Genomic DNA, 26,707 nt, shown 5'->3' on the forward strand with positions numbered 1-26,707 from the left:
AGTAACTTCAGGTCAATGCTATTTTTAGCTAAAAAAACTGAGCCACATAAAAGTAAAGCCAGTAATTGACAGCCATGTAACAACATAGAATTTAATGCACAACACAATAAATTCTTTGGCAGAAGGTTTCAGAGGGAACAACATGTTAATATAGATGTAAATCCTTGTAATCACTTGTACACTATGCATTACAACTTGTACATAGATTTTGACATTTCAGCCCTAGTAAACTCCTCTATAGAAACAACAGCAGTAAATTCCCTCTCTGAAAAAGCTAAAAGCTTTGCTACCATTAATTCTAATTCAGAAACCATCCAACAAAAAATTACAAAAATAAAAAATAATAATAAAAAAAAATACAAATAAGAATCAACATTAGCAAAGCTTGAATCTTGATGTATCTTGATGAATCTTGATGAAGAACCACTTTCATTAACTTCAACTTTTTATTATTAATTGTGAAGAGGATTTGGTCCTGTGTGAATTATTCTTTTATCTTCATCAAACACATTATTATTATTTTTATTATTATTATTACCTTCTTCTCCACTTACTCCTTGTGCATGTGTTGCTTTTAAGAACATGGCTTTCCTGCTAGAAGACACTGAACTATAGTGGTTATGGTGGTGGTGGTGATGGTTGCAAGATGACAATGGTAAATGAGCAAGAATTAACATGACCCATATGAAAAAGATACAAAATTTCTTATTAAAATGACAAGTTTTACTTCTTCTTCCATGTGAACTTGATGGTTTCTTTGAAGAACATGAAGCCATTTGAGAACTTGTTGTAGAAGACCAAGTGTAAAGTGAAGAGTGAGATCTTTGACTTGCACAAAGTGAGCAAAATGGGTGTCTTATTATTATGGGTCTAAGTCACATGATAATGACCCTTGTGAGGAGTGTGTGTTTTGAGGGTGGTTTGGTGTAAAGTGTAAACTGTAAAGCTTTGTATTTGTTCTTGTCTTCCTTATCTTATGGGTCTAAGTCACATGATAATGACCCTTGATTCCTGGAACCTTCTTATATATCTTATGTCTGGTTCTGAATCTTTGAACTTTGCACCTTTTATTGACCTGGTTAATAAATACACTACCTAAACTATTGTAGCAAAGTGGTTTGGCACTTTGGCATCTTTTAACTACAATTTAATATCATTAAGTTTAAGTTAGGGTTAAACTTGGTTAGGAGTTGGACTTTATAGGTGCTTTAACTATTATAAGTAATTAAAGTATTACATGATCAGTTCAACTTGATAAGTTGATATTCAAATTATATAACACTATTCAAATATTAATTTAGGTTTATAAAACTAACTCTATAAAAAAATATTTTCAAAACATTGTTAAATGAAAAATATCATTGAGAACTAAATACTAGTCTTCTAGGAACACGGAAATCAAAATGCACAAAGGTCATCTGTTGTGGCGGTGTAAAACGTGGAAAACAAAAGGTGTTGTCACGTAGGCGTCATGTGTACAGTAAGTGGTTTTACATTTCACACTTAAGAACATGTGTTGTGGTAGTGTAAACGTAAAATATGGTATGGATTGAGGTAACGCTAATGATTGTTTTGTATATTAAGTATTAATTAAAAGAACTAAAAAAGTGATCGTGAGCCCTTGTGCCCGGGAAGAACACCGCCCTCTTGAAGGCGACGCCCGTTACACTCATATATATTATATTTAAAATAAAGTACTTTTTGTACCATAAGATAGTGATATTTTTATTAAGTACCAGGGCTAATTATAGCGAACCAATACCAACCGAATGAAATTCGTATTCTTACCCGTATCCGTATGGTTGATTAAACATTATTTAGATAAAGTTTTTAATTCTATCTATTTTTAATTACAATTTTATGCATAAAAAACCTTCTTTGGGTGGAGTGGGCTGTACAATATTTAAAAAACAATATATAGCTCATGTCCACATGGAATATTAGAAAACCTGTAAAATATTTTAGTGATGTTTCTAAATGATATAATATTACCAAAAATTTTGAATCAGTGTACGAGTTTCAACTTTCAATACATTGATATCAGTTACTAGACGACCCATTTATTGTTGTAATTTCACAAACTTACAAATAATCTGTTTTATTTGGGTTTTTTTATCCTTCAACTATCAATACTTTACCATTAAATTCGAATACGATTACAATAAAGTGACAGGCAAACGGACAACAACGTGTGTCGTAACTCCGTTTTGAATAGTAAAGTCAATCCTACTAAAATCGAAGCTTTGGGACCTAGGAGCCGAAGAGGTACCATGTACGACACGCTTAACCCTACTCAAAAAACCCTCAGCCTGTGGGACCAGAAAACCAAATATATCAAAAGCAAATGTGAGAAACACATGTTGATTCAGCGTTGTCCGATTCAGCCTTCAACGCAGCCTGACCCACAATAAACCCACAGTCACTGAGCCCAACAAGAGAAGATACTCCTGTAAGATCCACATAGACGTATTTCTCCCATGCCCACCCGAACACAAGAATATCAGTTGGCCGTAAAGTAAACCTCCCTACAAGGACATCACACATAACAACCCTAATCAAATTGTGTCTGTATTTAAAGCTAGGCGATTCTTTACAAGGCACTGCATGGTCTCCGAAAGAATCCAAACAGACATTGCGACAAATTGGGATTTGGGATTCTCTCGTATTAGAGATAAGTCAAGCTTATCGAATGATATGCCAGGACGATGTACCTTGTTGATAGTGTTGGGGCTTGGGATTAAACAAGAATTCAAACGTTTATCTTACGGTAATCTACGTAACAATCAAATTCTATGAGTGAAAAAAATGTGTAATTTAAGCCGCTACAAAAAGAGGGAAAAAAACTAACGCTACCAATGTTTTTAAAATATCTAGAAAAAAAAATAATTTTCATTAATGGTGATTCAATCAAGAAAAAACAACAATTCTTGGATTTTAGCATCAAGGCAACCCAAAACCAATGTTTTAAAAACCGGTATTTTACTTGTACCGGATTAAGTTAAAAAATGGTACAATCGGTTGAACCGGGTTATGCCGGAAGGTTCAACCGGTTGAATAATTTACTTATAATTTTCTATAACTGTAACTTTAATCCAAAAGTAACCCAAAACTAAATGAATTCAGAACAAAAAATAATCAAAAAGTTAATCCATACTAAAAAATAATGCAAATACACTCAATTTTTTAAAAATAGTCAAACTTTACACGTTTGAATGTTAATTGTTGGGTTAAAAGTAATTTTGAAAAATATGGGCTGCGAATATAAAAAAATTCTCGGACTTAAAACCGGTTTGCTGGTAAAAACCGGTATTTTAGACAAAAACCGCCGGTACAATGTTCTAGCAAACCGGCCAAAAATACCGGACTCAAAATACCGGCCTGCTGTACGAAATCCGGTTTAACCGGTTCAACCGTCCGGTTTGAACCGGTTTTTAAAACACTGCCCAAAACACTATTTGTTTACAAATTTCATTTTGAGATGGTGTCATGATCTATGGCCATTGTGTTTCACAATTTTAATGGTTAATGATGAACAAATAAAAATTTGAAAATTGTTGTAAATATACAACTTCCACAAATATATAATTCTACTACACTAGCTGTTTTTTCCTCTGTCAAGTCAGTAATCCCCCAAGCTGCCTACATACAACTGCCCATACAAATCAATAGTCAAAAGATTGACTGGGCCCAATTGGTTTTTAAGAACACGAGGATATATACATATGAGAAAATAATAAAATCAATTTGAAAATAAATTGTAATACAATTATACACAGGGAGTAAAATAAAACTGAACCGGAATAATCAAACTGAATTTGAAATCGATAGGAAATTAAGAAGCAAGACTGAGTGACGGGGTTGATCTTCGGTAATTACCAATGGATCAACGACAAAACCCACCAAACTAAAAACATGAAAATAAAAAATACTCATCTATAAACACTGACCCGTGAAGTAGAGATTATTATTTATGGATTCTCAATAGACCATTGACGTGGGTAGGTCCAAACTTGGTCGTTGTGTGTTGGAATTTATCTCCAAGACTCCTAACGGACTATTTATTGGTAATTCGTATGTGTAAGATGAGAAAAGTTTCCGACGTTGATAACTATTGATGATCATACTTTTCATTCGATTGTAGGTTGGATCATTTGTAATGGGTAAATATATTGTTAATCCTTTAAATAATTTGTCCTACAAATAGCAACGAAAACTATGATCATAAATGGTAATGGAGCATCAACTTATTCAAGGCTATAATGTAACCAAAATACGAGTCTTTTGTTATCATTTGATACCTTTGATTTCTTCTTCTTTCATTATGATAACAGGCTTTAATGGCTCAGTTATTAACTTATTAGTCTATGTGTATAAATAACCAAATTCATCAAACCGATATCAAATGGAACGGTTCTCGAACTGATACTAAATTAGTGGTTCGGTTCGGTTTCAAACCAGTCTTTGCAACGGTTCATTCTTGCCTTGGTTTCGATTCAACAACCTGTTTGTTTTCACAACTATTAACCAGTAGAGGTGCAAAAAAAACTAGAACCCGGAACCGGATTCGGATCCGAAAACAAACCCGGAACCGTATCCGCTGGGTTATTTTATACCCGGATTTTTACTACCCGAACCCGTATCCAACCTTACCCGTGTAGGGTACGGATATGGTATGCATTTCAGTATTAAAACCCGTACCCGTAACTAGACCCGATTTATACCTGGTAATGCCCGAAAATCATAATCAAGTTTTCCCAATACCTGAAACCTTATTTTCAAATACCTGATATATATCCGCAATTTTTGAAAAAAAACCCAAAAAATATCCCAAAAAAGTGTAGTCCCTTAAAAAGCCCTATCTATACCCTGAAAAAAATCGAGAGAAAAAGCCCGAGAAAACTTAAAAGTATGGTTTTTTAAATGCCTGGAATTCGGGTATTCAAATACTCGGTTTTAGAGTCTTGTTCTATACCCGACCCGAACCCGATGCATAAGTATGGTTTTTACTTTTTAGAAACAATATTCGGACCCGAACCTGACCCGGGTATTCCCAATACCTGCTTTTAATACCTAGTTATACCCCAACCCGGTTCCATACCCAGAACCGGTATCCAAACAATTTGTGCACCTCTACTGACCAGTGTAACAAAAAAAAAGCCCTGTTAAAGTTTATTGGGCCAAAATTCGGGCTTTGACTTATAATCATATCACTAACAAAAGCCCAATCATCAATTAACAAGCCATTCAATAATATCAATTGTGGGCCCATGAAACATAACATGCCAACATCTTTTGACTGTCCTGGAAAACCAGACATCACATAATAAGCTCAATCAAAGTGCCAACTAATATGCCAAGATTCGTGTTTTAATTCAACTCTTACATCTTCTTGATTCATACCCACATAAGGTCTTCTAGTTCCAACAACAATTTGCAGGTAAATATGTGATTTTTAATATTTTTAATTGGATTTAAGCTTTAGAATTTGAGTTTATATGTGATTAGCTGATCAGATGCTTAAAGTTTAATACTTTAATGTTTATTACTTCTTTTGTTAACTGTAATTTAATATTTCTTGATAAATTTCAAGTTAATATTATAGAACACTACATGATCTAGGGTGTTGCACAGTTCGGTTTGGGTCGGTTTTGGGATAAAACCAAGTTTTTTTTAAAAAAAAAACGTTTGTTTTAATTTTTTCGGTTTTTGTTTGGGTTGGGTTCGGTTTTTTTAGCTTTGCCATTTTTGCGTGAAATTTTTGGGCCGAAAAAAAATTGGCCCAAAGCCCCAAAATAATAAATTTTGGTGTAATATTTTTTTTGTTAATTAATCTTTAGTTAATTATTATACATTTGAACTAAAATATTTCGGTTTGACTATTTATAAATTCTTATAAATTACTTAAAATTCGAAATAAAAATAAAATCTATAAATTCGGTTCGGTTTTTAAGGTTTCTGTTACATTCAATACCAAAACCGAACCAAAAGTTCAGTTTTTACAAAAATATAAAACCAAACTGTCGGTTTTTGTCTCGGTTCGGTTTTTAAGGTTTTATATTACACGGAAAGCCAAAAACCGAACCAAAAGATCTGTTTTTACAAAAACGTAAAACCAAACCGTCTGTTTTTGTTTTAGATCGGTTTTTTTCAGTTTTTATTACAAGCAAAAAAAAAACATAACCAAAAGTTCAGTTTTTACAAAAACATAAAACCAAACCGTCTGTTCAGTTTTTTCAGTTTCGGATCGTGTTTTTTTTTTTTGTTTCATGCACACCCCTAAGTCATGTTCCACCAAATACTCTAGTTCTCATGTTAATTAAAGATTGTTTTTTATAATAAAACTTTGATTTGATTTCAGGTTAATATTACAACTGCTATAACATTGTTGGCAATCAGTCAAGTGTTGACTGATTGCCTGTTGACTTATGGGACAACAAACTCAAGTCAACACAACAACAACTCTAGAACATGTTCATGGAGTTCATATTATTCAACATTCACCATTTGAGTTACAAGAACTCTCTCAAAACGGTAACTTTGACCAGCCAACGCACGGACGGTTGACCATAGGCATTACTCAGCTCTTAAGAGTCCATACTGTCCAGTTAGTAGCCTATAAACTTATTATCTTGTCACTAATATTATTAATGAATGTAAAATATTATTAACATTTTTTCTTGTTTTGTTAGGAGAGTGTGGGAGCAGAGACCGTCGTGTTTGAGACCGATTCATGGTTGTATGCATGGTATAAACAATTTATACAACAATGTATTTGTTTAATTAGTTATCGATGGACTTTAGCTAGGGGTGGTAAATGTGACCTATTGGGTTGAATGAGTTGTATTAAAATGTATATAATGTGTTAGAATGGGTCAAACTAAGAAAAGATAATGATTGAAATGAGTCAAAACGGGTTGACATTTCTCAAGGTTTTTTTTTTATTTTTTTATTTTATGGAACGAGAAAAACGAAGGAAACTTTTTAGTACTTTTACTTTTTTAGTTTTTGATTTATATATCGAGTTATGATTTTTTAATTATTTTTTTTTTGAATTTTTTAATGAAGGGTTTTTGAAATGGGTCAAAATGTGTTGAGATTTCAAAAACCCTTCATTAAAAAATTCAATAAAAATAATTAAAAAATTATAACTCAAAATATAAATCAAAATTTAAAAAGTAAAAATACTAAAAAGTTTTCTGCGTTTTTTCTCGTTCCATAGAAAAAAAACTCGAGAAATGTCAACCCGTTTTGACCCGTTTCAATCAAATTATTTTTTTAGTTTGACCCATTCTGACCCATTATATACATTTTAATACAACTCATTCAACCCAATTGGTCACATTTACCACCCCTAACTATAGTGTTTAACGTTTATTTTTTGTTTTAAATGTGGTAGGAGATAGACATCTTGGTGAGAGAATTGCAAATGTAGTTACTTCCATTCCTTTTATTGCTGTTGGTATCCAAGCTCCAAGGTATGTTGAATATAAAGTAGAAAAACGGACGGGTTGGCCCGTTTGGGTGACCGGTCAAATGGGTCATGGTCAGACAGTTATTTTGTATAGGTCTTTGATGAATTTTTATGAGGTTTTATTTATCAAAAGTATGCTTGGTTGAATTTTGACCTATTTGACCTATTTCTTTTTTATCTATATTTTTTGATTTTACGCGTTTACTTATACTCATGAATTATTAGGCCTGTAAACGAATCGAATGCACGCGAACGATGCATGTTCCTGTTCTTATTCATGATGTTCATTCAGAAAATGAATGTATTTGTGTTCATTTATGTTCGTTCGCTAATAGTACAAATGAACGGTTCACGAACGAACATAACTAAACATGGATGAACAAACATAAACAAATATAACTGAGCGAACACCAACAAAAGTAAACATGAACATCACTCTGTTGGGCCTAAAAAAATGAAACTAGAATAGCTTTTAAACTACTATTCATATTTTAATGTATATATAAACGTAGAAACTTAAATAAGCATAAACTAACGAACGCTCACGAACATAAATGAACTTACGAGGGATGTGCTCATGTTCGTTTATTTGTTTATTAAATAAATGAACTTCCCACCAAACAAATCATAAAGACTTCACTGAACGTTTGGTCCGTTTACAGAAAGAATTTAAATTCTAAGCTTTATGCGAATTCGTTGATCGGAGTCGGTATCACTTCGAGTTTGTACCATTCTTCTAAAGGGAGGTGGAGAAAGTATTTAAGATGGGCCGATTACACGATGATAGCTGCCGCCACAGTGGTTAGTTAAAAACTTAAAACACATTTATGTTACTACTAGACTGATATATATATATATATATATATATATCTGAACTTACTTCATTTGCTTTGAAATTTATTTATATTTAGTTATCCCTCATTTAGAGGATAATCTGTTGTACATTCTGTTTATATATATTGTACCAGTTTCAAACGAAACTAACTAACCATTTACCATGGTGTCATGAATCACATCGATGGCACTAGAGAGCCGGCTAAAACCGATCCTGCATACGCGTCATGGTCCTAAATTGATGCAGCCGTCCTTCTATGGATCTACGGGACGTTGTCAGATGACTTATAAGTTATAGGTACATATTTTAGATATGTATCTAAAACACGTACCAGTAAGTCATCCGTCAACGTTCCGTAGATCCATAGAAGGACGGCTGGGTCAATTTAGGACCATGACGCGTATGCAGGATCGGTTTTAGCCGGCTCTCTAGTGCCATCGATGTGATTCATGACACCATGGTAAATGGTTAGTTAGTTTCGTTTGAGACTGGTACAATATATATAAACAGAATGTACAACAGATTATCCTCTAAATGTTAAATAATTGTTGTTTTATTTTTGTTTGAAGTGCTTATCAAGGGCTCTTAGTGACGAAAACCCGAAACTATTAATGGCTGCATCCGCTTTGTGTCTTCCGATTCAACCGCTCATGGTTTCAGCTGTTCATACCGGGATGATGGAGGTAGGCTTGTAAACAAACCGAATGAACATTAATGGAGGATGTCCGTGCTTGTTCTTTAAGTTTAACCGAGCAAAGACGCACAGGGTTTTCTTATTTGTGTTGGTTCATTAAGAAAACGAGCATGGTCGTGTTCGATGATGTTTGTTCGTTTATAAACGAACGTTTCACGAACGGAAAAACATAACTAAATATAGATGAACAAGCATAATTGCGCTAAAACTGGTTTAAAGTAATGTGAGGAACAATGTGGTGGGACTAAATTGTTATTAAAACCATTCTAAGTTGTAATGCAACAAAAAGATATAAATGAATATATTCACGAGAACATAAACGAATAACTTAAACAAATGTCAACTAACAAATGAACATAAACAAGCGTTCACGAACATAAATGAACAAATGAGACATGTATTTATGTTTGTTCGTTTAACTAAATGAAGAAAAAATTTTATTCATGTTCATTCATTTTTTAAAGAGTAAACTGCAGTTTTCGTCAATGTGATTTGTCCAAACCTGCAGTTTTAGTCCAATAGTTTCAAATTTGCGATTTTCGTCCCTGTAGTTTCATTTCACTTGTAATTAAACCCAAGCCCACCAGCGTCGTTAAGTCTGGTCATTAAACTCATCAGTGTGCCCTCACGTGAGGGTCAGTTTTGTCCTTTTTTTTTCCAAATACACCCCAGCCCCTCACGTGAGGAGGGCTTGCGAATTAGGTTTGGGGTTTATTTGGAGAGAGAAAGGACAAAACTGCCCATCATGTGAGGGGCACGCTGATAGGTTTAACGACCATACTTAACGGGGTTAGTGGAGTCGGGTTTAATTGCAAGTGAAATGAAACCACATGGTCGAAAATCGCAAATTTGAAACTGTTGAACTAAAACCGCAGATTTGAACAAACCACAAGGACGAAAACTGCAGTTCACTCTTTTTTAAATTAGCAAACATAAACGAACTTCCTGCTGAACAGTTGACGAACCGTAACACTTTTTGGGCAATTTTTAAACCGTTTGTTAAAAGGAATTAGGGTCTTGAATTTGATAACGAAATAATATTATTTCAATAATAATTTTATTTTTCAGGTTGCATTTGCAAGGAGAGCGGTTAAAAATCCTGAACTTAAACTCGTGCATAACGTTCACAAAATGTCGGTCCTTTTAGGTGGTGCGTTTTTTGTGGCTGATGATTTGTTTCCTGAAATACCATATCTTCATGCTGGTTGGCATCTAGCCGCTGCTATAGGTGTTGGTGCTTGTAGCAAGCTTCTCGAGTAGCAGTATAATATCCTAATTTGTCGAAATGGCTCGTTTTCGTTTGTTATTTTTAGAGATGTTTTTCTCACTTATCGGTGGATCTGTAATGTTGATTTGCTACAGTGGTTTATCAGTGTGATTATGTTACCTAAATTTAGGTTTATAAGTGTAATTATGTTGTTAAATGCCAATGTAATACAATTGGATCCTTTTTATGTTACATTGACATGTCAGCATAGTGTGAGTGGCTAAGTTTACTTGTTGCTTTTGAATACTTGAATGCTACTATAAGATAGTTGATTTGCTATAATATGAAGCTTGTTATTCGTAGATAACTGTTATTCATTATTTAGTGTTTTACATATTATTGCAATTTATTTTGCATAAATGATATGGTATTCTTTCTTGCAACTTATAGAAAATTGAGGTTCAATTATTCATAAAATCAAGAACACAAACTTGATTAAGCTGGCTAACCTGTCAAACCCACAAATTTGTTTGATAAACAAGTCAATTTGGATTGACTTCAAACCCAATTAACACGTTTACAACTTGATTGCTATCCACCAACCCGTTATAAATAGTTTGTGATAACTTTTACACGATTTAATTGATGTTTTTGCTTAAATCAAGTCGTGTTCAAAGTTAACCCATCAACCAAGCAAAAATGACACCTCCACCAATTATTATTTAACAAAGTTGATCTACTTGAATATTTTGGTCAAAATCTAACCAAAATGATATCTCATGATTACATGATCAAGATCATTTTCATATGAAAACAGAGATCCTTAAAAACATTTAGACTTTTAGACTGAGTGTAGTAGGCGTTGAGCCCACTCCACATAAACTTGTATAGCGCTAAACACCAAAAAGGTTGAAGGTGGGGCGCCACAGGGCATCAACGCGGGCATCAACACTTTATGCGCTCTATTATTGATAAGCCCATCAATCATTACATGGTTTTGATTTTTAGACTTTTTAATTCGTTAGTTAAACCATGACATATGTTTACACATGACGTAACATACTTTTTGTTATTGTTAGTTAAAACGCCTTCACTACATATTGTCAAGACGAAATAAACATGGGCATAAAACAGAATGGATTGTAAATAATATATATAAGATGAAGTTTAATTTTTCACAAACAACAAATTTAAATGGTGTGTAAATAAATAAGATAGAAGTTTAATTTTTCACAAACAAAATGCTAAAGTTTTAATTCAATTCTAGACGTACAGGTATAGTAAAAAGAGACATGACAAAAGATGCAAACAAATTTAAATAGTTAGTATGGCACAAGAAACAAGCAAATATCTCATGTAAATGTTATTGCATTGCAATTATGAACTTGGAATATAACTATTTGTCAACAAAAGTTTAAGCTCATCAATCAGTCTAATATCTTAAACATAACATCAGAACATCCAGACATCAAGCAAAGCTTTCTCTTTGTGAATAATTAGTCATGCAAAGTTCCCAAAATGTCCTCATCCCTGAACAGATGATACCTGCATCAAACATTAAATCTTGTCAAACTAAAATTTTTAGCAAAAACAAAGCGAAGTCATAGTCAACTGCTTCGGTCAGGTAATAACCGAAAATGTAATAAAATGTAATGGCGTATGGAGGCGGGAATGTGAAGAAGAATACGAATCAAAGGTTGAAGAAAAGCGGAACTAAAAGTTCATACTTTCCTACAAACCGAGATTCGGAAAGCACAAGCCCGTACTATGAAGCCATCATTTATGTTCAATAAACATGAATATGTTCAAAATAAACATGAAAATTGATGTGAAGGGCGGTGAATGATAGGGCACCTTACAGAAAACCTGTAAGTATTTCAGAACCATTGATGCAAGATTCTCCCCTGTATGATATTCATGCCCAATTCAAACACGAAATTTACGTAAAGTACAGAATTAGGTATAGATATTGTTTATAAAAACACGACTAATTATCAACTTATACGGGTTAAAACTTAAAACCATCGTTTTGGATGCCATCTTTTGCGATAAATTCACAACCTTGATGAATTTTCAGCTTTCACGAGCAATTCAACACAAGATCAAATCTTTTAGCTCTCGGACAACAACTAGAACTTTTGTTCTCATGGAATCATGACACGAAACGACCTAACTTACTAACATTGACCCCAAATGTCTCTTTATTACCAAAACTAGGTTATTTACCACTTAGTTACACACTCACATTAATACTACAATACAGTTTTTCAAGGATTTTTTTAATTCATATTAACTTAACTACACAAATCTATCATCAATCAATTATGCAGTCAATATCAACGATATATCGGTTATCGGTCCCTTGGTGAAATATCAGTCAAAATATTCGTACCAATAATATCGGCGATATTAACCGATATATCACCGATATTGTCTTAAATTATCAACTTTTAATGTTCAATGTTAGTGTTTTAAATTCCTACTTGCTACGATTGTTAGTGTTTTGAGTAAACAGATATATTAGTGTAATTTTGCTATATATGAATTTTACATGATATTAACAGCATGTTTGGAATTAAAGTTGAAAAATGTTTATTGGCTTATTGGTGTCTTCAAAAAGCCAATAAGTTAAAATGTGTTTGGCAATCACAAAAATCTTTTTCATTTTAGCTTTTTAATAAAAGTGTTAAAAATATAGTTTTTCGAAAGCCGCAAATCCTGGCTTTTCAAAATGGCTTTTTGAAAAAGCCAATAGCCAATAAGCATTTTTCAAACTCAATCTCAAACATGCTCTAAAAATACCAACATCTCAACATAATAACCAATATCTCAAATATCGGTCATTGACCAATATCCAATATTTTCCCGCATTAACTACTTATCTCGGTTATCGGTCCTCATATGAAATATCAGTCATATATCACCAATATTCCTGGTATCAGTGTTTTAAGCATTAATTTTCAACTTTTAGCGTTTAATGTTGGTGTTCCTTGTCTTAATCAGTTCATACTTGCTACAACTGTTAGCGTTTTACAAGTTGCAAAAGAATAATAACTTGTCGTATACTGATTTGTTGTTACCGATATCCGATATTTTTCCGCATTTATATCTTATTTCTAGCAAAGTAAATAATAATATAAAAACACATACTCTTTTTCACCAAGCTTAACTTGAGTGCCACCATACTCCGGCAACAAAACAGTATCACCTTCCTTAACTCCCACCGGAACCATACCACCTTTAATATCACGACTTCCGGGACCCACCGCAATAACTTTAGCTGAATTCAACTACACAGTAAACAACTCAAATCAACTAACCAATCAAAACCCACATCCAAAACAAAACTAATATATGATGAATATTAATATTACCTTTGATGATGTTTCTGGTAAGAGGATACCGGCGGTGGTTTTGGACGGAGCTACGATCTTCTTGACTAGTACTCTGTTGAGGGTTGGGATTAAACGCTTCGCCATTGCTATTATTATTATTATTATTACTCCGGTGGGTTTTGGATTGTGTGTGCTGGAGATTTAATTTAAATTTAATAAAATGGTGGTGGTGGAAGGTTCTAGGCTAGGCTTGTGTTTGAGGGTTTAGGGTTTTTCAGTAAACTGTGGCCAATGGTGGAAGCCCAGCCCACTCTTGATTTGCAGGACTACTAGGCCCATGTAGAGGTGCTAAGAAAAACTAGTTCCGGACCCGACCCTACCCGACCCAGTAATCGATGATGAATGATCCCTACTTTGTATCAATCATTGTTACTAGTGGTGCAAACAAGTCAAGCTGCTCACAAGCTACTCAAGCTCGGATCAGTAAAAGGCTCGAAACAAGCCAAGTTTTTTTTTAGCTGGAGCCCAACCCGAGCCTCAAATAAAACTCGTTTAGTTATCGAGCATTATCTCAAGCCTTATGTAATTTTAAGTTTCGATTCTTTTGGACTTTTATGTATTAAGTTAACACTTCACAAGTTAGCTTAAGTTCGTTTAAGATTTTTCTCAATGTATACAAATAATTAAAAGAATGTATATAAATGAACTAATAAATGATAATTGAGCCAAAGTCCGAGCTTGCAAAACAACTATCAAGCTTTAGAAAAAGTGCTTGAAATAAGCCGAGCTCGAGCTCAAGTCTTTGTAAGTCAAAACTGTGGTTTTTCAAATAGCTCACCGTTCGAATCTCTGGGCTCGTTCGATAAAAACTCGAATAAAACTAGCAAAAATAAACTTGGTTTGAAACAACATGAGCTGCTGAGCTGACTCATTTTTGTTACTGAGTCAAACACGTCCCAAGATCGGATAGGGCCATGGCGTAGCTCGTTTAACTTCAAAATCAAGCTCGAGCCTACCTGAGCCGTCACGTTTAATTTCGAGCTCGATCTTGAACTCACCCTGACTCGACCGGTCAACAACCGTAGTCAAAACGAGCCGTGGGCTCGGAAATCCCTACTTTTTACTTTTTAACTAGTCTAAAAAAACTAGTAATCTAATTACTATTACTGCTATATATAAATAAAAACTTTGGTATCACAAGTGCCCTATTGGGTCACTTGGCGGCACTGTATTTGTAACACCCCGACCAAAGGCGGATTATACATCGGGGCGCCACATATTGTTTCATTACTCGTGACACTATTGGGTGTCAATATTTAATAAATACATTCACTCGCGCACACGCAAAGTAGACAGAAGATAACATAAATCAACATAAATCATTATATTATAAGGCAAAATATTCGAACAACAATAACATGTCTTGATACATTTTAATCTAGGTCCAAAAGTAAAAACGTCCTACGTGTCCACAAGCTCCAAATGTAGCTACAGCAAACCTGAACATGTGTTAAAATAAAACGTCAAACACTTGCGTGTTGGTGAGAAATCAAGTTTATTAGATAATAGATAACAATAAACACTGCGCGCAACACGTGTATGTCTGGTGTTTAACAAGGGTGCAATCAGATTGTGATCAAGCCTAAATAGATCATAGCTCATAGTTCATAGTTCAATCCGTGCTCCCAAATGAGCACAAAAACAAGAAAACATCTGTGCAAGTGTAAACAAAGAAAACCGTAAACGATAGGTCTCCCGTGTTCATCTAATGGATCCATGAAAACTTCGGAATAGGCCGAACAAAGCGGTTAATGATACACACATACAAATAAACAGCCAAGTAAACGTCCTCAACACATGGGATACTGCGCGACTAAAGTTCATAAACAAGTTTAAGACTCAAGTTTGTACGAACACATGAACATCCCAAAACATTAAAAATAAAAAGGGATTAGATACGAGATTACTCACTTGATAAACGGTGCGGTGTAAGATAAAGCAAGAACCAACTTTAAACAAGCACAAGTTAACCTATAATTAAAGATTATTGTTTTAACGATTGGTTTTAAGTCTTGAATATAAGTTAGCATAATTAATAAGTAAATTATTATATATAATATATATTACCGAAAAAGCAGGGCAGAACAGGGAGGAAGACGGAGGCAGAGAGGGAGGCGACAGAGGATCAACGGCAGAGAGCAAGGAAGAACAGGAGAGTTTAAGTGCTTTGTGTGTGTAGTGTTAGGAAATTAACATTATTATTTATAGGGAAACCCTAGGGAACACAATCCCTAGAAAAGGGGAAAAGATCTCAAAAAGCAAAAGATTCCAAAAGTAAAAGATATCAAAAGATATGGCAGCTGCAGGAAACAAGGAAAAGCTGACAGGTAACAGTAAACAGGCATGGGCGGGTCAGATAAAGGTACTGGTCAAGCATGGAAAAGCAGATCTCAAAAGATAATGTCAGTCACTTTTTCTGTCAACCAATGGGGTTGGTGCGCATGCTGCGCCAAAAGTGGCTTTTCAGACATAAAATAGGTCAGGTCAACAGCACAGAAGATAAGACAACACAAAAGCAAACAGGCTGGATAAAACAGAAGAAAAGATAAGTCTAGCGCGAGAAAGCTGCGCGCGAGAAGGCTAAGGCGCGCCGCGGGAAGAATCACATTTCTTAGCGCGCCGCGGGAAGAATCACATTTCTTAGCGCGCCGCGGGAGGAACTACAATTCCTAGCGCGCCGCGGGAAGAACTATAATTCTTCGCGCGTCGAGGGATGAACTACGATTCTTAGCGCGCTGCGAGAAGAACTACAAATCCTTAGCGCGTCGCGGGAAGAACTACCGTTCTTAGCGCGCTGCGAGAAGAATTAAAATTCTTAGCGTGCTGCGAGAAGAGTTCGTCTCGCGAATCGCTGGAACAGCTGGTCATCACGCAGGCTTCCTTGTAAGGAGTCTGGCGCGTGGAGCTGCGCAGACAACCTTAGGCGGGAAGAAACAAAGGACAAGGAGAGTTAGGAGAAAAAGAGGGAAACAAGGCTTAAGGGGTTAAACAGGAGGGCGGGACGGCGACAAGATAAAAGGAAGGCGAAAAGAAAGAGAGAGAGAGGCGGGAAGGAAAAATATATTATTATTATTAAAAGTAAAATATAAGTATAAATAAATATTAAATCATAAAAGAAAGAGATCGGATAAGGGAAACGGGTACCTGGGTCGGGTCGGATCGGGGCAGATGTCACAGTCTCCCCTACTTTAAGAAATTTCGTCCCGAAATTTATCTCGAAGTAGGTTGCGCAGAGAACAGGTGCGGGTACTTGATCTTCATTTGATCTTCCCTTTCCCATGTAAACTCGGCTCCGCGCTTGGACTCCCAGCGAACTTTCACGATAGGGATACGACCGCGCTTGGTTTGCTTAACCTCGCGATCCATAATCTCAATAGGCTTCTCAACGAAATGCATAGATTCGTCAACTTGAACTTCATCAAGTGGAATGTGAAGGTTCTCGTCAGCTAAACATTTCTTGAGATTGGAAACATGGAACGTTGGATGCACATTGCTGAGCGCGGGCGGCAGGTCAAGTCTGTAGGCAACTTTTCCCACACGCGCGAGAATCTTAAATGGTCCAACATATCGAGGAGCAAGCTTACCTTTCTTCCCAAAGCGGACAACACCTTTCCAGGGCGACACTTTGAGGAGAACAAGATCACCAACTTGAAATTCGAGAGGCTTTCGCCTGCGATCTGCGTAACTCTTCTGTCGGCTTCTGGCAGTCAGCAGATGATCACGGATCTTGGCGATTTTATCGGTTGTCTCTTGAACAAGTTCGGGTCCTGTGATTTGAGCTTCACCCACTTCGCTCCAACAAATCGGGGAGCGGCACTTACGACCGTAAAGTGCTTCAAATGGGGCCATACCAATACTGGAATGATAGCTGTTATTATAAGAGAACTCGATCAAAGGCAGGTGCGAATCCCAATTACCTCCAAAATCAAGAACACAAGATCGGAGCATATCCTCAAGAGTTTGAATAGTTCGCTCAGACTGACCGTCAGTCTGAGGATGATATGCCGTACTCATGTCCAAGCGAGTTCCTAGCGCAGATTGGAGAGATTTTCAAAAGCGAGATATAAAACGGCCATCGCGATCGGATATGATGCTCAAAGGAGTACCATGACGGCAGACAATTTCCTTGACATAAAGCTGCGCGAGTTGCTCAACACGGTAGTTTTCACGAATGGGCAGGAAGTGAGCAGACTTAGTCAAACGATCCACTATTACCCAAATGCTATCATGTTTGCTTGCTGTCAAAGGTAACTTGGTAATGAAGTCCATCGCTATACCTTCCCATTTCCACGTAGGAATTTCTGGTTGTTCGAGCAAACCAGATGGGCGTTGGTGTTCAGCTTTTACCTTAGAACAAGTCAGGCATCTAGCTACGAACACAGCAATATCCTTCTTCATACCGGGCCACCAATAAGTAATGCGCAAATCCTTGTACATCTTATCAGCGCCAGGATGAACGGAATACCGAGATTTGTGCGCTTCACTTAGGATATCAGCGCGAAGATTCTCATCAAAGGGAATCCAGATGCGATTAAGATAACAGACAATTCCACTCAAATTGGTCACAAAATGCGCTTCCGCGCCACACGCTAACTCGGCGCGAAGGTTACCATCACTGATGGATGCGCGCTGCGCGTCACGAATGCGCGATTCAAGGTTGCTTTGGATCGGCGCGAAGTGAAGCTGCGTGCGCGGCAAGATACAGTTAAGCTGGCTGGGTTTTCGGCTGAGCGCATCGGCTACCACATTAGCCTTACCAGGATGATACCGGATCTCACAATCGTAATCGCTGATGAGTTCGTTCCATCGGCGTTGCCTCATGTTGAGTTCCTTTTGATCAAAGATATGCTGAAGGCTTTTATGGTCAGTGTAGAGGATACACTTAGTACCATAAAGGTAGTGTCTCCAGATCTTCAAGGCAAAAACAACTGCACCTAGTTCGAGGTCGTGAGTTATATAATTCTTTTCATGATCCTTAAGTTGCCTTGATGCGTAAGCGATAACTTTGCCTCGTTGCATAAGAACACAACCGAGACCTTGGTTAGATGCATCGCAATACACGACAAAATCTTCATTACCCTCAGGTAGCGCAAGAACAGGAGCTTCACACAACAATCGCTTGAGCGTCAGAAAGGCTTCTTCTTGCTTCGAGCCCCAAATATACGGTTTACCTTTGTGCGTTAGAGCTGTTAAAGGCAATGCGATCTTTGAGAAGTTCGAAATGAATCGCCGGTAGTAACCAGCTAAGCCTAAAAAGGAACGGATTTCGGTAGGAGTGGATGGCGTAATCCAGTTCTTGATTGCTTCAATCTTGGATGGGTCGACATGGATACCCATCTTGTTAACAACATGACCAAGAAACTGTACTTCATCCGACCAAAATTCACACTTGGAGAGCTTGGCAAAGAGCTGCTCGGCTCTAAGCTTTTGCAACACCAACTGAAGATGTTGCTCATGCTCGGCCTTGGTCTTAGAATAAATCAGAACGTCATCGATAAATACAATCACGAATTTATCCAAGAAAGGCCTACACACCCGATTCATTAGATCCATGAAAACGGCGGGTGCGTTGGTTAAACCGAAGGACATGACCAAGAATTCAAAATGGCCATAACGAGTTCGAAAAGCAGTCTTGGGAATATCTTCATCGCGGATGCGCAACTGGTGATAGCCAGAGCGGAGATCAATCTTGGAGAAACAAGAGGCATCTTGGAGTTGATCAAAGAGGTCGTCAATACGCGGTAAGGGATACCGGTTCTTAATGGTGAGTTTGTTCAACTCGCGGTAATCAATACACATGCGAAACGATCCATCTTTCTTTTTAACGAACAACACCGGAGCACCCCAGGGCGAAGAGCTAGGGCGAATGAATCCTTTAGCAGTCAACTCTTGAAGTTGGCTTGCCAATTCTTGCATCTCAGCGGGTGCAAGACGGTAAGGAGATTTAGCTACGGGGGAAGCACCAGGGACAAGATCAATACGGAACTCGACTTCACGAGCGGGAGGGATACCAGGAAGATCATCAGGAAAAACTTCAGGGAAATCACGCACAACAGGGATATCGCGAAGCTTCTTCTTTCCTTCATCGGGTTTGACCACATGGGCTAAAAATGCAATACACTTCTTCCGCATGAGTCTTTGGGCTTCGGCGCAAGACATAAGTTTAAGACCGCGGGAGGGTTTCTCGCCGTAGATGTGAAGATCACCATTTTCTCGAGGTATGCGAATCATCTTCTTGGCGCAAATAACTTCGGCGCGATTATGCGTAAGCCAGTCCATACCAATGATAACATCAAAACTTCCAAGAGGCATGGGGATGAGGTCGATTAGAAAATCGTTTTCGTTAAGGTTAAGCGTGCAATATTTAATCACTGAGTTAATTAAAACAGTTTCGCCATTAGCCAATTCAACTGAAAAATTTTCTTTTAAATCGTTGCGCGGTCGCGCAAGCTTCTGCTCAAACGCGCGAGAAATAAAACTTCGATCGGCGCCAGTATCAAAAAGTACAGAAGCATAAAATCCGTTAAGCAAAAATGTACCATTAACTACGTCATTATTCGCTTGCGCTTGGTGCGCGGTTATGTTAAAAGCTCGTCCGCGTGTCACTTGGTTCGAAATCTGGTTCACCGGATTCGCTTGCGTGATTTGCACTTGTAGTCTCGGGCACGCGTTCCGGAAATGACTGGGATCACCGCAGTTGAAGCACGATCTGGGTCGTGGGTTTTGGTAGGTTAGTTGTGGGTTCTGCGGGTAGACTGGTGGTGTTGGCGCGATTGGGTTGGCGGAAGGGACTCTACAGAACTCGGCAGAGTGACCAACGCGGCCACACCGGCTACATTGTCGACACGGAGTTTGGGTTGGGTGGTGAAGTCTACAGGTTGGGCAAAAGGGTTGGGTTCCTGTGTAAGGTTTCTTAGGTGGCGGGGCAGGGAGTGCGGGATTGGTTAGGGCATAGTTGTGGACTATAGGGGGAGTTGGGTAGGCTGATAGTGGGTTAAGCGTGTAAACTGGAGGTTGGTAGATGGGTTGCTGGACAATGGGCGGGTTGGTAAGCGCATAGGCTTTGCGCCTGCGCTTGAGGTTGTTACGGTTAGAGGGTTCAGGTTTGGTTTCTGTTGGTTCTGGGACAGTCTTGGTGGGTTTGGTCTTTTCTGTTCCCCGCAGGAACAGGGTTCCTGCTCTGACATGGTTGTCGCTGAGCACAGCGGCCAACTCAATGGCGTCAGAGAGGGTTACTGGGTTTCTGGCCCAAACAGAATCTTGAATTTCCATGGGGAGACCCCCAAGGAATTTCTCTATGGCTCGGCGGGAAGGGGTAACAAGGTGAGGGACAAGCAGGCTTAGTTCATGGAAGCGCGTCGCGTACTCGCGCGCTTCGCCACTGTACTGCTTAAGATTCCAAAATTCTTCCTCCAGGCGCTTAACTTCGTTGGGAGGGCAGAATTCTCGCGTCAAGAGATCCTTAAATTCCTCCAGAGCATGCTGGAAGCAGCTTCTGCGCCACGCGCATGAGCTACTACATTCCACCATGTAAGCGCTCTAGATTCCAGGACACTGGAAGCATATAGGGTTCGTCTGTCAGGAGGGCATTGGGTGTGGAGGAAAGTGTTTTCTATTTTCTCAAGCCACTGGAGCATCACGGTGGCTCCTTCAAGACCTGTAAACTTTGGAGGGTTACCCGCGTTAAAGGACTTAATGTTGTAGCCGGAGGTATTGTTTTGACTCAAAGCTTGGGCTATTACGGCGGCCATTTCCTGGGAACGTTGCTGCGATCGTCTGCGCGAGGCTTCTCTCCTCTGATGGCGACGGGATAACGGAGGCATTCTATAAAAGTTTTAATTTTAGTTAACATCTTAGCGCAAAGTATAACCTCGAAAAGCTTGGTTTCGCGGAGTCAGTTACTGTCAAAAGTTAAAGTAAAATAAATGACCCTAAATGCAGACTTAATAAAGGTAACAAATTCGAATCAAGAATCGACAATTCATGTATCACCATGACTTTCCGAATTCCCAATTTAAAATATACGAGCAAACGAGTATTGGGGATTGACGATTCATGTATCACCATGACTTTTCAATCTTCAATATAAAATATACAAGAAAATGAGTATTGGAGGTTGACAATTCATGTATCACCATGACTTTTCAAGTCTCCAACCTCAGAACATAATCGTAAATGGAAATTGAAAATCAACTAATCATGTATCACCATGACTTTTCGGATTTTCAAATCAAACAAACGAATATGTAAGAAAAATCAATAAAAATCGAAATTCAACAAAAATCGAAATATCGCGGAATAAAACATAAAATCATATACTGCGTCTGCGCAAGCATATTTATAAACAACGAGTAATTAACAATAAGCGCGCAAACATGAGATTTCCCTCATGCGCGAGAAGGGACTCTTAGGTATTCTAGGCCGTTACGTCTAACCACCTATCCTAAAGTCAACGAGCTCTGATACCAATCTGTAACACCCCGACCAAAGGCGGATTATACATCGGGGTGCCACATATTGTTTCATTACTCGTGACACTATTGGGTGTCAATATTTAATAAATACATTCACTCGCGCACACGCAAAGTAGACAGAAGATAACATAAATCAACATAAATCATTATATTATAAGGCAAAATATTCGAACAACAATAACATGTCTTGATACATTTTAATCTAGGTCCAAAAGTAAAAACGTCCTACGTGTCCACAAGCTCCAAATGTAGCTACAGCAAACCTGAACATGTGTTAAAATAAAACGTCAAACACTTGCGTGTTGGTGAGAAATCAAGTTTATTAGATAATAGATAACAATAAACACTGCGCGCAACACGTGTATGTCTGGTGTTTAACAAGGGTGCAATCAGATTGTGATCAAGCCTAAATAGATCATAGCTCATAGTTCATAGTTCAATCCGTGCTCCCAAATGAGCACAAAAACAAGAAAACATCTGTGCAAGTGTAAACAAAGAAAACCGTAAACGATAGGTCTCCCGTGTTCATCTAATGGATCCATGAAAACTTCGGAATAGGCCGAACAAAGCGGTTAATGATACACACATACAAATAAACAGCCAAGTAAACGTCCTCAACACATGGGATACTGCGCGACTAAAGTTCATAAACAAGTTTAAGACTCAAGTTTGTACGAACACATGAACATCCCAAAACATTAAAAATAAAAAGGGATTAGATACGAGATTACTCACTTGATAAACGGTGCGGTGTAAGATAAAGCAAGAACCAACTTTAAACAAGCACAAGTTAACCTATAATTAAAGATTATTGTTTTAACGATTGGTTTTAAGTCTTGAATATAAGTTAGCATAATTAATAAGTAAATTATTATATATAATATATATTACCGGAAAAGCAGGGCAGAACAGGGAGGAAGACGGAGGCAGAGAGGGAGGCGACAGAGGATCAACGGCAGAGAGCAAGGAAGAACAGGAGAGTTTAAGTGCTTTGTGTGTGTAGTGTTAGGAAATTAACATTATTATTTATAGGGAAACCCTAGGGAACACAATCCCTAGAAAAGGGGAAAAGATCTCAAAAAGCAAAAGATTCCAAAAGTAAAAGATATCAAAAGATATGGCAGCTGCAGGAAACAAGGAAAAGCTGACAGGTAACAGTAAACAGGCATGGGCGGGTCAGATAAAGGTACTGGTCAAGCATGGAAAAGCAGATCTCAAAAGATAATGTCAGTCACTTTTTCTGTCAACCAATGGGGTTGGTGCGCATGCTGCGCCAAAAGTGGCTTTTCAGACATAAAATAGGTCAGGTCAACAGCACAGAAGATAAGACAACACAAAAGCAAACAGGCTGGATAAAACAGAAGAAAAGATAAGTCTAGCGCGAGAAAGCTGCGCGCAAGAAGGCTAAGGCGCGCCGCGGGAAGAATCACATTTCTTAGCGCGCCGCGGGAAGAATCACATTTCTTAGCGCGCCGCGGGAGGAACTACAATTCCTAGCGCGCCGCGGGAAGAACTATAATTCTTCGCGCGTCGAGGGATGAACTACGATTCTTAGCGCGCTGCGAGAAGAACTACAAATCCTTAGCGCGTCGCGGGAAGAACTACCGTTCTTAGCGCGCTGCGAGAAGAATTAAAATTCTTAGCGTGCTGCGAGAAGAGTTCGTCTCGCGAATCGCTGGAACAGCTGGTCATCACGCAGGTTTCCTTGTAAGGAGTCTGGCGCGTGGAGCTGCGCAGACAACCTTAGGCGGGAAGAAACAAAGGACAAGGAGAGTTAGGAGAAAAAGAGGGAAACAAGGCTTAAGGGGTTAAACAGGAGGGCGGGACGGCGACAAGATAAAAGGAAGGCGGAAAGAAAGAGAGAGAGAGGCGGGAAGGAAAAATATATTATTATTATTAAAAGTAAAATATAAGTATAAATAAATATTAAATCATAAAAGAAAGAGATTGGATAAGGGAAACGGGTACCTGGGTCGGGTCGGATCGGGGCAGATGTCACAGTATTAATCTTTGAATTTGTTTTTTTTTATTTAGTTCGATTACCATCCGAACGTAAGGGAAACCAACCAAATGTAAATTTTTTATTGTTTTAGTTTCGGTACCATAACAGAACTGACGGAAACCAACCAAATTCAAGTAGACTCGTAGCTTCAACGCCTATGACGAACAACGTTCGGGTTTTACCAACGAGCAAGCTTATTGTCTTAAATATTTTGTTTTGAAATATTTTAATTTGACGAATATATTTTTTGGGCTTTAACGCTCAAACTTTACTAACGATGTCTATACCCTCAACGAACGTAACCTATACTGACTGAATTCGCGTCGACTAATCATCGTAATGCACGGGTTTTACCAACGCAAGAGTTTTGTTAGCTACCCGGTAGAAGTATTAGTTCTAAACAAAAACCGGAAATAACATTTTGCACACTCCGATCTCCGTTAGTTTACCGGAGACTCAGAACAGCCGGTTGTTTTCTGGTAAGTGATAATATCTCGATTATTAAACTCATCTAACTGCCAGTTGCTTTTAGGGTTTAATATTACTATCAACTTATTATCAAATTCTAGAACATATACACGCTTCAAATCAATTAATTTATAATCTCAATTTTCAATTCAACGTGCAATTGCAAATTAAGAACCTTTAGTTATCAATTTATTATTTCAATTCTTCAATTTGAAGATAATAAAAACCCTAAATTTGTTGTTTAAATGCCAAATCACTTACATTTGTTTATTCTTGTGATATGAATCTGGGTATATGACAAAACTTGCAAATGGGTTTTTTTTATTTATTTTTACCTAATCTTGTTGTGCACACCAAGTGTTCGATGAAATGCCTGACTGGGATTTGTTTGAGTTTACAGGAAATTTGGTAACTGTTTTATGATCAGTCGTCGAAGATGAGTAGGCTGTATGAAGGCTGGAATGAAATTCTAAAGATTCAGAAGTTTCGTAGAGCGGTCGGGAAAACAATATTTTTTTCGTTCTCAGCTCTCATTAGCTATGCGTACAACTCAAATACGTACGTTTACTGTTATCTGTTTTATATTTATTGTAATTACGGGTGTGCATGATACCGAAAAAAGTCAAAAAACCGAACCGTAACAAGAACCGGTGGTTTGGTTTTATGTTATTGTAGAAACCGAACTTACGATTCGGTTTCGGTTTTGCATGTAATGAAGGCCGAAAAACCAAACCGAAACACGAACCAGTGATCTGGTTTTATGTTTTTGTAAAAGCCAAACTTACGGTTCGGTTTTGGTTTCGCGTGTATTAAAAACTGAAAAAAACGAACTGAACCGAATTTATAGATTTTCAATTTTTTTTAGTTTAAGTAATTTATAAAATATTAATTAATATTTAACTCAAATAATTTAGCTCAGATGTATAATAATTAGTTATTTATTAATTAACAAAATGATTTAGGCCCAAAATCATTATTTTGGGCCATTTTTTTATGCGGCCCAAAATTTTCACGCTCAAATGGTAAAACCGAAAAAACATAAACTAAACGGTTTTCAAAAATTAAAAAATCGAAGTTTCAGTTTTTGGCTTGGTTTAAGCCCAAAACCGACCAAACCATGCACAGTCCACACTCTATTTATTATTATTATTATTATTATTATTATTATTATTATTATTATTATTATTATTATGTTTTTAATAAATTTGTTATTGCAGGACCCGAGCTGGTTACTCAAGAGGTGATCAGTTTTTCGCTTCATATCCTGCAGGGAGTGAGCTTTTGACTGATACCACTAAGGTGAGATTATGCAAAAGGGCTAAATGTTAATTGTTTGTTAATTGAAGTTATGAATAAAGGACTGAGCTTTCGGTTTGCTTTTAGTTGTATAAATCTGCACTCGGGAATTGCTTTGAAGTAGAAGAATGGGGCCCGATCGAGTGGTCGATAATGGCTAAGCATTTTGAGCGTCAAGGGAAATCACCATACGCGTATCATGCTGTAAGTTGAGCTACCTTGACAAGTAACAACAACAACAATAATAATACCTGTAATAATAATATTAAGAGTAAATTGCGGTTTTCGTCCCCGTGGTTTGTCCAAACCTGCGGTTTTAGTCCAATAGTTTTATATTTGCGATTTTCATCCTTGTGGTTTCAATTTACTTGCAATTAAACCCGAATTCAGTAACCCCGTTAAGTCTTGTCGTTAAAACCATCAACGTGCCCCTCACGTGAGGGGCAGTCTTGTCCTTTTTCTCCCAAAATAAACCCCAGTCCTAATTCACAAGCCCCCTCACGTGAGGGGTTTGGTTGTATTTGGGGAGAAAAAGGACAAAATTGCCCCTCACGTGAGGGGCATGCTGATGGGTTTTAACAACCAAAGTTAACGGGTTAGTGAAATGAAACCACAGGGACGAAAATCACAAATTTAAAATGAAACCACAGGGACGAAAATCACAAATTTAAAACTATTTGACTAAAACCGTAAATTTAGACAAACCACAGGGACGAAAACCGCAGTTTACTCTAATAATAATAATGTTGATGATGATGATTCTATTGTGTTTTTGCAGCAATATCAGGCTCACCTTGCCTCTAATGGAAATTGAAGAAACACTAAGTGAACCCTGGACAGATTATAGATAATCTGGGGGTTAAGT

The 26,707-nt window shown here is 37.5% G+C and overlaps 3 protein-coding genes across 4 annotated transcripts; 2 read left to right on the plus strand and 1 right to left on the minus strand.

The window, feature by feature from the left end:
* Positions 1-5,317: 5,317 nt before the first annotated feature.
* LOC143561025 (uncharacterized) lies at positions 5,318-10,325 on the plus strand. Of its 2 annotated transcripts, XM_077049185.1 has the most exons (7): positions 5,318-5,437; positions 6,359-6,604; positions 6,690-6,745; positions 7,397-7,475; positions 8,134-8,272; positions 8,876-8,989; positions 10,069-10,324. In XM_077049185.1, exons 2-7 carry the CDS (start codon positions 6,426-6,428, stop codon positions 10,258-10,260), a joined length of 759 nt encoding a protein of 252 aa, XP_076905300.1. In that variant the 5' UTR covers positions 5,318-5,437; positions 6,359-6,425; the 3' UTR covers positions 10,261-10,324. The 2 variants fall into 2 exon arrangements, with proteins under 2 accessions (XP_076905300.1, XP_076905301.1); XM_077049186.1 differs by lacking the exon at positions 8,876-8,989 and having other exon boundaries at positions 10,069-10,325.
* Positions 10,326-11,557: 1,232 nt separating this feature from the next.
* On the minus strand, positions 11,558-13,742 carry LOC143561026 (10 kDa chaperonin, mitochondrial-like). The gene is made up of 3 exons (XM_077049187.1): positions 13,582-13,742; positions 13,358-13,497; positions 11,558-11,752 (listed from the first exon to the last, which is right to left on the minus strand). The coding sequence occupies exons 1-3, from the start codon at positions 13,684-13,686 to the stop codon at positions 11,704-11,706; spliced, it is 294 nt and encodes a 97-aa protein (XP_076905302.1). The 5' UTR covers positions 13,687-13,742; the 3' UTR covers positions 11,558-11,703.
* Positions 13,743-24,487: 10,745 nt separating this feature from the next.
* On the plus strand, positions 24,488-26,656 carry LOC143561034 (uncharacterized). Its single transcript, XM_077049194.1, has 5 exons — positions 24,488-24,557; positions 24,940-25,104; positions 25,764-25,845; positions 25,930-26,046; positions 26,621-26,656. The coding sequence occupies exons 2-5, from the start codon at positions 24,983-24,985 to the stop codon at positions 26,654-26,656; spliced, it is 357 nt and encodes a 118-aa protein (XP_076905309.1). The 5' UTR covers positions 24,488-24,557; positions 24,940-24,982.
* The last annotated feature ends 51 nt before the right edge of the window (positions 26,657-26,707 follow it).

Source organism: Bidens hawaiensis, unplaced genomic scaffold (assembly GCF_021521415.1).
Source record: "Bidens hawaiensis isolate Kalapana, Puna unplaced genomic scaffold, B.hawaiensis_p1.1 tig00020525_1, whole genome shotgun sequence".
NCBI classification, from domain to species: Eukaryota; Viridiplantae; Streptophyta; class Magnoliopsida; order Asterales; family Asteraceae; genus Bidens; species Bidens hawaiensis.

What these genes read in the sequence shown, in the direction of transcription:
- LOC143561025 (XM_077049185.1), top strand. Translation starts at nt 6,426, where the DNA reads ATGGGACAACAAACTCAAGTCAACACAACAACAACTCTAGAACATGTT. An exon ending in TTAAGAGTCCATACTGTCCA is followed by an intron (nt 6,605 to 6,689) that starts GTTAGTAGCCTA and finishes TTGTTTTGTTAG; the next exon opens with GAGAGTGTGGGAGCAGAGAC. An exon ending in GATTCATGGTTGTATGCATG is followed by an intron (nt 6,746 to 7,396) that starts GTATAAACAATT and finishes TAAATGTGGTAG; the next exon opens with GAGATAGACATCTTGGTGAG.
- LOC143561026 (XM_077049187.1), bottom strand. Translation starts at nt 13,686, where the DNA reads ATGGCGAAGCGTTTAATCCCAACCCTCAACAGAGTACTAGTCAAGAAG. An exon ending in TACCAGAAACATCATCAAAG is followed by an intron (nt 13,498 to 13,581) that starts GTAATATTAATA and finishes TTTACTGTGTAG; the next exon opens with TTGAATTCAGCTAAAGTTAT. An exon ending in GTTAAGCTTGGTGAAAAAGA is followed by an intron (nt 11,753 to 13,357) that starts GTATGTGTTTTT and finishes TGTTTGATGCAG; the next exon opens with GTATCATCTGTTCAGGGATG.
- LOC143561034 (XM_077049194.1), top strand. Translation starts at nt 24,983, where the DNA reads ATGAGTAGGCTGTATGAAGGCTGGAATGAAATTCTAAAGATTCAGAAG. An exon ending in TATGCGTACAACTCAAATAC is followed by an intron (nt 25,105 to 25,763) that starts GTACGTTTACTG and finishes TTGTTATTGCAG; the next exon opens with GACCCGAGCTGGTTACTCAA. An exon ending in TTTTGACTGATACCACTAAG is followed by an intron (nt 25,846 to 25,929) that starts GTGAGATTATGC and finishes GTTTGCTTTTAG; the next exon opens with TTGTATAAATCTGCACTCGG.